We start from the raw sequence: 12,072 nt of genomic DNA on the forward strand, positions 1-12,072 counted from the left end.
TTAAGGTCTTGGAATACATCATTTTCACAGATCAGCTGTGCCAGTGATTACTCTGCTGTCTCTGAGCTCTAAACTCACTCCTCCTTGCCCTGCTTTGTGATACTGCAGTTAGACCCTGTGGACACTTCTCCCTGGCCAGGTAGCAGAATATTAGGCTTATTCATTAGAAGGCCATAGTGATGGAAAGACATTTCTGTTCTGGGTTCTGGTTCTTCATTACTATTGCCATCATTATTATTTAATTATTTAGCATGGGAGCCCAGAGGCCCAGAAAGAATTCCAGCTCTGCCATCAGGCCACTCTCTCCCCTAGGCTGCTTAGGTCTGCACACAAGCTTTGACCACAACAGGCTGCTTCTAAGTAGCTCCAGCATACCCATATCCTCCAGCAATGATGGGTAGCATCTATAGACAAACACTTGCCCACAAACTCTGGCAAGTTTTGTGTATTATTATTATTGTTTGTGTTTTACCACCAGCAGGCTATGCATTCCTGTGGTAGCCACATTCTTTTCAACTATGTCTGAACCTAAGCCTTGTTGGGAGTGGAGGGCAGTGGGGTGCCTTCCCCTAGCCCTTGGTTCCTTCACTGTCCACCACCCCTCACCCTGGAAGTAGTAGCTACTCTTTTGTACCTACTACTTCAGGACATTTTATATCCCTCTTTTATCCTTTTACCGGTTAACAATTCTTTATATTCTACTTTCCCTGTTTAAACAACTAGTGTGGTTTCTGTCTCCCAAGTGAGTACCACCTGTCTCTGTGTCTGAGTTTGCCACCATACAGGCTTTGTACTTAGTCTATGACCTCTTTTTTTGGTGATTTTCTATTAATTATCCTTCTCAGATCTACAGCTCTGTGGCATACTCATATGCAAAACAACTTGCCAAATTTCCAGATCCAAGTCTGGCTGGATCTCACTTTGCATTTCTCACGCTGTCATTGCTCAGCTTAATTCTTATACCCACTACTACTAGGGCTATTCCTGCTTCTGCTCCTGCCAGCAGTTTACTTATGGGACAACACTTTCCAGGATGTGATGTACAATCACCAGCTTTCCATCTATTGTCTCTTCCCTGTTGAAATGTTTGGTGAAATATTTCCCCAGATTCTGATATTAAAATATCACCTGGCCTTATTTTTGGTGTCTTTCTGGTTCAGTATTTTTCTGTCTTCATTGCTATCCAGTAAAAAGGCCTGCAGTAGGGGATGCTCCTAAAAGGTATTTTAAACTCAAAGATCTAAAACGTGATTATTTATTATACTACAAACATGGCCATAGTTTCCAAAGCATAGAACAAACAATTGCCATCCCCCCAAGTAACTCATCCTTATAGAACAACAGATGTAGAATGAGAATTCAAAATAAGGATGACTGACTTATTCCTTTAAATAATTTTTCCTTGACTCATTTAAACAAAACTGACCATAATCAGAAAGAGAAAATTATATGTTATGGAAACTATAATCATGTAATAACTTTAAAAATTGTTATATGAGATAGAGATACTTAACTAAAATAGATGTCTTAGACTTTATTAACTAAAATAACTGTCTTTAGACTTTAACTAAAATATGAAATGTCTGCTACAAATTTATTATTATAAAACAAAAGCATTAATTCTTAAAGACTAGTCAGCAGTACAGATAGACATTGGGACCTTTCCAAATCAGGGAGTTTATTCAGGAAGTTATAGTAGAGAATAAAAGAGACCATTAACCATATGTTTAGAGAGTACTATAGCCAACATGAAACATATGTAATGTTTGCTTAGCAATAGAGGATTTATGCACTATTCCCCTGCTAGTGAAAGATGGCAGGCTTTGTATTCTAGTTCAATAAAAGCTCAGATGATGTGTGTGCTCACACCTCAGCACAGAGAAATTATCCATGACACAAAGAAATGAAAGCTATAAATCTCAAATCACTGTTCATTTAGATTATAATCATCCAAGATTTTTAAATAGTAGGATTCATGCTTATAAATATTTGTGAGGGATGTATGAATTTTTTTGTAATTATTCATAATGATGAAGTGTCTAGCTATTCAGAAATTTAGATTTTTAACAGTGGTTCAAAGTAATCAAAATATTTCGATGTACTTCAGTCAACATAATGTTTATTCAATGATCAGTGAATATAATGGTATCAAACATACAAATGCTTAAAAAAAAAACTTGGTCTACATTCTATCCTGATTTACATCCTGAACATTAAGAATCAGCTTCAATTTCAGGAGTTTCATTAGAGTTTGGCCATATCATAGGATTTTGTAGATAACATGGAACCCTCTTAAGTTTATGTACAACTTATTCATGAGTCAACCGATGGGGCAGATGCTTGGATTTGAGGTTGAAAATGCAAAATGTCAGTCATAGAAACTTAAAACATTGTTCATACTCATCAAAAATCTTTGGCACTCTTGAGAAATTTTTGTTTTGTTTCCAAAAAATGTATCTCTATGGACCTTCAAACTTAATAGTGTTATTGACAATAGAAAAATGAGCGTCCTGTCCAGTTTTTAATTTAATCACATGTCTAACTGAAGTCATGTGTCTGCGCTTCCTTGAACAGTCACCAATACTCTTGTTTTCCTCTAGATCAGTGTATTCTAGATGAATGTATTCAGATATTTTATCAAATATGTAATAATGGTTACAGTCTACATGTGTGCTAACTCAGTAGAAAATAATAGTTTACATCTCTATAGAGTACTACCATGGAGTCAAACAGGCCACACTTGTTCATTATGTTCCAGTATTTCTCAGTCCAATGTGATCAACTGGAATGACTCTCACTAACATCAAAAATGCCCTTATTTATAGCTCTTAAATTTAATGGACACAGTTCAGCCCTAATCTTACTTGAACTTTGTGTTGCACTAGGCACTAAAGAATATTCCTTCTTTTTAAACAGTCTCTTAGTTTTTAGAGCACTTGCATGGTTTATCTCCTCTCTTTTAATCCATTAAACTACAAAACTAAAAACAAAACACATACACAAATAAAAACCAAGAAATAACTGTTTTCAAACATTGGATAACAGGAAGCGAAGGACTGTGATTTTTGAGAGAAGGAAAACAAATGAGTTAGAACATAAAGGCAGTCTAATCTGCAACCCAAAGAGGGGAAAACCAAATAAAGCCCAAAACTATAGCTGAATTGAGAAAAGCATAGAGTTTGGAGAAGCTGAGGCAATTAGAATTTATGGAAGACAAGTAGAATATGTGTCCAAAAAGAAGGAAGTTAGAGAGAAAATTCCAGAGATATGCAGAAGGGTTCCCTTGAGTCATTGGCTAAGTACTGATCTGTGCATGCATGGAATGAAATTCTACATGGTTGGAGAAAAAAATAATTGGAAAGCCTGAGGCTGAAAAATTCCTAGGGTGCACAGAAAGCTTGGAATAATTCATATTCCCAATAGCCAGAGTGAACAGATAGTAATGCACTGGGTAGTGTTCTCAGTGTATTTAGCCCCTTAGTAGTAGGGTTAAGTGATTCCTAGATTAAAGGCTGCTCTGGACCTTCCTCAGTAAAATTTAAAAGCAAGCATCAAAAGGATTCAAGTGATCAGTGAGTAACTAACCTGATAGCCAGGATAAGTTCAACTCTCTTTAAAGGAATACAACAAATCTAATGTGCAACAATGAAAAAATGTACAACATCTGGCATCCAAATAAAAATCACCAGTCACGCAAAGAAGCAAGAAAGTATAGTTCATAATCAGGAAAAAAAATCAACCAGTAAGCATGATCTTGAAATAAAACAAATGATAGAATTAGCAGAAAACTACCTTACAAAAACCAATATTTACAAATATTATAAATAAATATTCTCAAGGATAAATGAAAAATGTGAATATAAGGAGGAGAGAAATGAAAGATATAAAGAGATCCACAAGGAAATTTAAAGATGAAAGATACATATTTGAAATGAAAAAAGACTAGCAACTGGATTAACAACAGATTAGATACTACAGAAGAAAAAAAATCAGTGAATTTGAACACCTAACAATAGATACTAACAAAAATGAAGAATATAGAAAAAAGAAGAATGAAAGAATAAACAGAATTTCAGTGAGCTGTGGGAAAATATCAAGTGGTCCAACACATACATAATGAGTTCCAGAAGGAGACAATGGGGATGAAAAACAAACAAACAAAAATTTAAAGATATAATGGCTGGAAAATTTCCAACTTTGATGAAGTCTTCAATACCACAGATCCAAGTCCAACTAACCCCCTGAGAAATGAATATAAGGTGACTACAAAAAGACAACATAATCAAATGCTGAAAACAGGATTTAGGATTATATACTCTGAAACAATAACTTTGAAAAATGAAGGAAAAATAGAGACTTCTTGGTAACAAAAATTGAAAGAATCATTGTCAGCAGACCTGAAATACTAGAAATAATAATAATAATAATTAATAATAATAATAATAATAATAGAAATTTGAATGTACCCAAAGTAATAAAGAGCACTGGAATTTATATTTATATAGAAAAGCAGAAAATAAGTTTTTTCTCCTTTTGAAAAAATAATTGATTATTTAAATCAAAATCATGAGATTATATTGTGGGATATATAATATATAGAAGTAAAATATATGACAAAAATAGCATAAAGATAAGAAAGAAAATTAGAGGTTTACCCTTGCAAGTTTCTTATGTTAAATGTAAAGTGGTAAAACATTATTTTAAGGTACATTATGAAAAGTTAAAGATGTATATCCCTAGACAAAGACAAAAATATAAAATAAATAAGTAGAGCTAAGAAGTCAAAGTGAATATAAAATGTAATTATAAAAAATTACTCAGTCCAAAGTGAGGTAGAAAAAGAAGAAAAATGAAGGTAAGAGCAGATAGGGCAAATATAAAGCAAATAACAAAATGTAGACTTAACCCATTCAGACTGATAATTACATTAAGTGGAAATGATTTAAATACTTGAATTAAGAGACTGAAGCATTAAGATAAGATAAACAACAGATTTAGATATATGCTACCTAAAAGAAACACATTAAACTATTTTTAAAAAGAGATGGAATAAATGATAATGTTTAAAAATGTATACGACCACAAAAACACCAATCAGAAGAAAGACAGAATAGCTATATGAATATCAGAAAAAAGTACACTTCAGAACAAGGAACATTATCATGGATAAACAGGGATGCTTCATAATGATAAAGGCATCAACTTTTCAAAAAGATAGATTCATCTTAAATGAGCATACACCTAATATCACTGCTACAAAATACATGAATCAAAACCCGAGAGAACTAAAAGAAGAAATAGATCACACGTATAGCTCAACACCCTCAGTTATTGAGAAAACATGCAGACATAAAAATCATTAAAGATAATTGACTTTTATAGAAGATTTTATCCAACGATGCCAGAACATAACACACCTTGTTTTCAAGGACACATGTTAATCAAAATGGATACGATTCTGAGACAAAAAAGAAGCCTCTATATATCCAAAAGGACTAAAAAATACAAATTATGTTTTCAGACCAATACAGAACTAGATGACAATAACAGAAAGAGATACTGAAAACTCCCAAATATTTGCAAATTAAAGAACATACTTTTAAATAATCATTGGATTAAAAATAAAACAAGAATATGTGTGTGTGCGTATATATATATATATATATATATATATATATATATATATATATATATATATTTTTTTTTTGGTGGTATGCGGGCCTCTCACTGTTGTGGCCTCTCCCGTTGCAGAGCACAGGCTCAGCGGCCATGGCTCATAGGCCCAGCCGCTCCACAGCATATGGGATCCTCCCGGACCGGGGCACGAACCCGTGTCCCCTGCATCGACAGGCGGACTCTCAACCACTGTGCCACCAGGGAAGCCCAGTAAGAATATTTTAAACAATGAAAATTGAGACACAGCATATCATAATGTATGGGATACAATTAAAATAGTGCCTGGAAGGAAATTTATAATATGAAGTGCTTATATTAGTAAAAAAGAAAGATCTCAAATCAATAATCTAAATTTTCACCTTAAGAAACATGAAACACAAGGGCAAATTAACTTCAAAGTAAGAAAAAAAAAGGGATGTTAAAATAAACCTTTGAAAATATTCCTCCATTCACTTCATTTAATATGTTATCAAATTTATTGTTTTAAGTTGTTCAGATTATTCCCATATTATTCTTTTAATGTCTATAGGATCTATAGTTATGTCCCCTTCTTTATTCATGATTTTATTTGTTTCTTCTCTCTTTTTTTCTTGATCAATCTTCTTAGAGTATTGTCAACTTTATTAATCTTTCCAAAGAATCAGTTTTGGGCTTCACTGGCTTTTTTCTAGAGTATTTTTGTTTTCTATTTCATTGATTATGTAAACTCTTCAGAAATTATGTAATGGGAATACTTCCCAATCTATTTCATGAGGCTAGCAGTACCCCAATACCAAAACTGGAAAACAACACTACAAAAAATATAAACCAATATTCCTTATGAATGTAGATCCAAAAACCATTTACAAAATGCTAGCAAACATAATCTAAAATAATTCTAAAAGAATAATCCCCCATGATCAAGCAGGGTTTATCTGAGGATTACAAAGTTGGATCAACATTTGAAAATCAATCAATATGATTCACCATATTAACAGCTTAAAAAGAAAAATCATATGATCATCTCAATAGCTGCAGAAATTCATTTGACAAAATTGAACACACATTACTGATAAAAGTTCTTAGCAACCTAGGAACATGAGAGACATCCTAAAACTGATAAAGAGCATCTATAAGTAAAATATAGCTAACATCATTCTTAATTATGTTTTAATTATAAAAGACTGAATGCTTTCTACTTAACATAAGGAATGAGGCAAAGATGTTTGCTCCAACTTCTTCTAGTCAACAATTTACTGCAGTAGGTCAAGAAAATGAAATAAAACTTATATGGATTGGAGAGGAAGAAGTAAAACTCAATTTGCAGATGACACTATTGTCTAGATAAAAAATCCTAATGAATCTACCAAAAAGCAAATAAAACTAATAAGCTTAGGAAGATTGCAGTATAGAAGGTCAATGTATAAAAATAATTGTATTTTTCTATTCTAGTAACAAACAATTAGAAACTGAAATGGAACAAATAATAGCATTTGCATCAAAAGTATGAAATACAACAGTAAATTTAATAATGCATGTGCAAGTCTTGCACACCAAAACCTATAAAACATTGTTGAGGAAAATGATAAATACTTAACTAAATGGAAAGTTATGCCATGTTCATACACTGGAAGATCTGATGTTCTTAAAATGTCATTTTTTCCCAAATTGACCTGTAGATTTAACATAATCCCAATGAAATCTTAGCAGGCTTTTTAGAAAGAAATTGGCAAGCTGAGTTGTCAATTTATATGGAAATGAAAAGGATTCAATGTAACCAAATGGTATGGGAAATGATGAACAAGGGTGGAGATCTTATACCACCTAATTTCATTCCTTGCTAGAAAGCTACAGTAATCAAGACAGTGTACTGTCAGCATAAGGATAGACATAAATCAATTAAACAGAATAGAGTCCAGAAGTGTGTGAACGCATATATAGTCAGTTTATTTTGACAAAGGAATCAAAGTAATTCAATGGGGAAAATAAGATAGCCTTTTCAACAACTGGTGTTGGAAAAATTGGACATCCAGAAAAACAGTGAATTTTGACCTTTACTTCACACCGTATATAAAAATTAATATTGAAAATTGAAAATGGATCCAAATTTAAGACATAAAACTGCAAAACTTCTTGAAGAAAACACAGGAGAGATACTTTAGACCTTTAAGAAATATAAATTTACTTCCTAGATGGACCATAAAAAGCATGAACCATGAAAGAAAAATAAACTAATTTTTATAAAAATTAAAGATACTTAGAGGAATTGAAAAGCAAGTCATATACTAGGAGAAAACAGTTGCAGAATTAGATGTATTAAAGGGCTAGTATCCTGAATATATAAAGACCTCTTTCAACTTATTACTAAGTAAACAAACAACCCCAACTAAAAATAGGCAAAAGATTTAAATAGGCACCCAGAAGATATATAACTGACAAAAAACCAAAATTATTCCTAATATCATTGAAAAAAAAAAGAAATGCAAATATATGAATACACACCCAATTGAATGCTTAAAATAAAAAAAAAAGACTTATCTTGAGTACGGGCAGGGATGTGGAGTGTTCTTGTGAAGAGGAATGAAATTGTGTCTACACACTTGCTTTTGCCATTTATACACTAATGGTCACAGCAAAATTATTCATAATAGGACCAAACTGGAAATGACCCAAGTCATAGCATAACAGACAATGAAAAATTATTAAACAATTAAAAAGAACTACTGATAACATATAACAGATGAATGAATTACAAAAGCATTATACTAAGTAGAGGAAGCCAAACTAAAAATAATCCCCCAAAACAAACAAAAAAACCCTCCAAACAGCAACATGGAATATGACTCTATTTATGTGTTTGTAGAAATGGCAAAACTATAGTGATAGAATGAAAAGAGTAGTTTCCTGGTGCTGATTGGGGGCGGGGGGGAGGGGAAGTAGACTGCAATGGAGCACAAGGGTTGGTTATACAACTGTAATCATTGATCAAAACTCATCACTTTAAATAGGTGAATTGTATTTTATTTAATTAAAGTCTCACAAAAAGCTGACAAAAAACCCCGAACTCATCACCTTTCCTTTTTGAACTTGCATCTCCTCCTATAATCCCTCTAGCAGTAAATGATACGATCACCTGTTGCAAAGCAAAACCTGGCAGGCATCCCTACGCCTTCTCTTTCTCACCCCCCAGATACATGAGTTCAGCAGGCCATAACAGTCTAGGAATTCTATAACTTATCTTGCCGCCTAAATGCTGGTGGATAATTGACTGGGGCCAAACCTCTGTCAACTCTCACCAACATTTCTGCAAAGGCCTTACAAGCAGCCTTCTACCCTGAAGCTGTATAGATTTCTCTAAATGTGAGTCTGGTCACACCACTTTCTATGGTCCACTCATGGAAAAAAAAAATGGGTAGTTTTGTAAGCTAAAAGTTGTTTATATGACTCTTCAGAATCCTCTCACTTATTTCCTGAAAACTGACATCTAGGTATAAGTTGGGGGAAATTCTTATGGATTTTTGGCAAATTCTTTTAATTCGTTCTTAATTTCCTTGTACTTTGCAGATATATTCATTGTGCGTAGGTATCAAGTTATAGATGTTTCTGGTCTTATTTTAGAATTTTTGGTTCTTTTTCCTCCTTTTTTTTTGTAAGTATCATGGATGAAGCTGCATAAATGTATATTTACTTTATCATCTTTCCCACAAGTAAAATGTAAGATACTGATCAATACCTGCAAGCATGCTATAGTGATAGTTCTGTATTGTTTTGTAATATAATATTGACTTTTGAAATGCCAGACTACTGAGGTCTACCAAAATAGAAATCCTTAAAAGACATTATGAGATGAAATAAATCAATTCACTCACCTTACAACCAGTGGTAATGCTGTGGCCCCAGGTATTAGGTACACATTTAGAACATTTCTCTCCAATGGTATTGGGTGGGCAAATGCATCGACCAGTTTTTGGGTCACAATTATTACCCAGATGGGAACAGTCACAAACTTCACAGGTGAAAGGATAAAAAAGAAAAAAATAATTTGATATAAAGTGTTTGTGTTGGTTTTTTTTTTTTTGCGATTTGTGTTGTCTTATTTGGTTAAAGATCCTCGAAAATAACTCACCTCATTCATCTTTTATATTATAGTACAGTGTATTTCAGAGGCGTTGTTCAATAAATATATACTGAATTCCATTTAACAATTTTAAATGGTAAAACATTTTTGCTTTTCGATTAAGGATAAAAAGAACAGATGTATCAGATTCCCTGTTAACTGTATTCCCTTATATCTAGATACTATCAAGGTTACAATTCTGTTTCTATATTTAAGTTCATAACTAATGTTTCTGTGCTATATAGATTAATATTTCCTTCCTGTTGATGACTCAGATTTGCAATAAAAACAATAAGCTTAATAAGCTTCCTAAATTCAGTATATCGTACATTTAATTAAAATAACATCAGGATATTTCAGCTTTGCAAATATTTTTAAATAGTTGAACTACAGAAATACATTTACATATAAAAATATTTTTTGAGTTTCATTTACCACCTGCATTACTTCTTTTCAATGGATTTTTCATTTTCCTAGCTATGACACGATATATGAAGAGTGCAAACATCCCTATCCATTGCACTTTCTCAAAGAACGCAAAAATAAGATCTGACGGAAAAAAAAAAAAGATTTGAGAAGATCTTCAAAGCCATTCAAGACAAGGAGTGCATGTCACTTATTAGCTATAGTTGACTCAGTTGCTGAGTATACTTTAGTGCAGCATTTCAGATCAAAAAAGTGAAAGAGAAAAATACCATCAAATACTCAGATTCAAATAGAAGACTAATGTTATGAGAAATCTTTAATTAGTTATATGATGATTAAATCTTTTTAAAAATACATTTAATTTATTTGATTAAGTTCGCTTTTCAAGGGATCACAATTATCATTGCTCACAGCATTCTATCCCACTGTGAAAAATGTTTAGCACGATGCTTGACATAAATGTTAGCTGTTGTTTTTATTATTGTTGTTGTTGCTAATTTTAAGCCAAAGGATTTACTTTATATATACCCTTTATTAAGAAGAAAAATATTTCACATTATGTTTAAACTTATGTGCTAAAGAATGTCTTGGGACAGTTACAGTCTACTCGCAAGTAGAAATTCTCTAAGTAGTTCTTCAATGGAAGCACACCACTGAATAGGAAGACTTGAGTAATGAGCTAGTTTTCCCTACCAAAACAGAATGTTTATCACAGTTGATAATACTAATAAACAAAAATGATGATGATGATCACTTACATAGGCACTTTTAGTGCCAGGCATTACTCTGAATCTTTTATAGCCATTAACTCAACTAGTTCTTACAAAACCCCAGTGAGGTAGATACTATTATTTTCCTGACTTAATAGATGAATTTTGCAGAGGGACAGTGAGGCCAGGTCACTCAGTCAAGGTCATATAACTAGTTGCTGGTGGAGTCACTAAACAAATCCAAGCTCTTTGGTGAGAGTCATGCTCTCAACCATAATGCTACCCTGCCTGTCCTGTGCTATATTTTTTTCTGTTCTGCTTCTCCGGGTTCGAATGCTACTAAGTTTGCATTTCTAAAATGTTATCACTGTCTCATAATTTAAAATAATTTTTTTGGTATTTATAATTTCTGGTAGTGGATATATTTGAATGTGTAGTACTTTTTCATCAATTCAGATTCAGTGAAAATGCTAGTGACAGTTGTGTTTATAAAGAGCAGAGTATATTTTAAAATGCAGCTCTATAAATTTTTTAGTATATACAGATATGGCTTAGAGTTCATACATAGATTCTTAGAGGATCTGTAATTATAATATTCAGAATAACTTATAATGGCTGAATTTATGATAAAACCTGTATACATCAGAAGTGGTTGAGAATATCTGAAAGTTATTGGCTTTTAAAAGAATTTTAAATATTATTCCTGCCACTTCTCACATAAATTTGCTACAGTAGTCAATAACAGTATCTTAAAATCTTGCCATGTATTTATCATGATGCTGTGAGTGTAAGAGTACCATCAATGTTGCATCAGTGAGTTTAGTAAACAAGGGTAATATTCAACCTAGTGATTGTTGGAAGAGGGGTCAATTCCAACTTAGTGGCATAAAATTAAGGCAAATGTTCAATCTTTACTTTCATCTGTAGTGTGCTAATTCCTATTTTCTTCATTCAGGATTTGTAGGAAGGCTGTGGCCAGACATAGGAGAACACTGCTTGAGGGAGCCATGGTTAGAAAACCTGGCTTGCAATTTCTCAGGAACTGACAAATATCTAGAGCCAATCTATTTCTCTCTCAGACATCACAGTTTTCAAGGCACCAGGAAGTAGATGAAAACATTTTTTTTTTGTACCAGAGAAAGATATTAACTTCCCTGATCCTTG

General features: G+C 32.8%; 1 protein-coding gene across 1 annotated transcript in view; it reads right to left on the minus strand.

Moving 5' to 3' along the window:
- Window positions 1-12,072, minus strand: part of LAMA2 (laminin subunit alpha 2) — a 610,104-nt gene that overhangs the window by 203,765 nt on the left and 394,267 nt on the right. The window contains exon 22 of the mRNA XM_082634259.1: window positions 9,525-9,661. Within this exon, the coding sequence (XP_082490385.1) occupies window positions 9,525-9,661 (137 nt within the window). The remainder of the gene's footprint in view (window positions 1-9,524; window positions 9,662-12,072) is intronic.

This window comes from Mesoplodon mirus (assembly GCF_964341445.2).
Source record: "Mesoplodon mirus genome assembly, chromosome: 10".
Lineage (NCBI taxonomy): Eukaryota > Metazoa > Chordata > Mammalia > Artiodactyla > Ziphiidae > Mesoplodon > Mesoplodon mirus.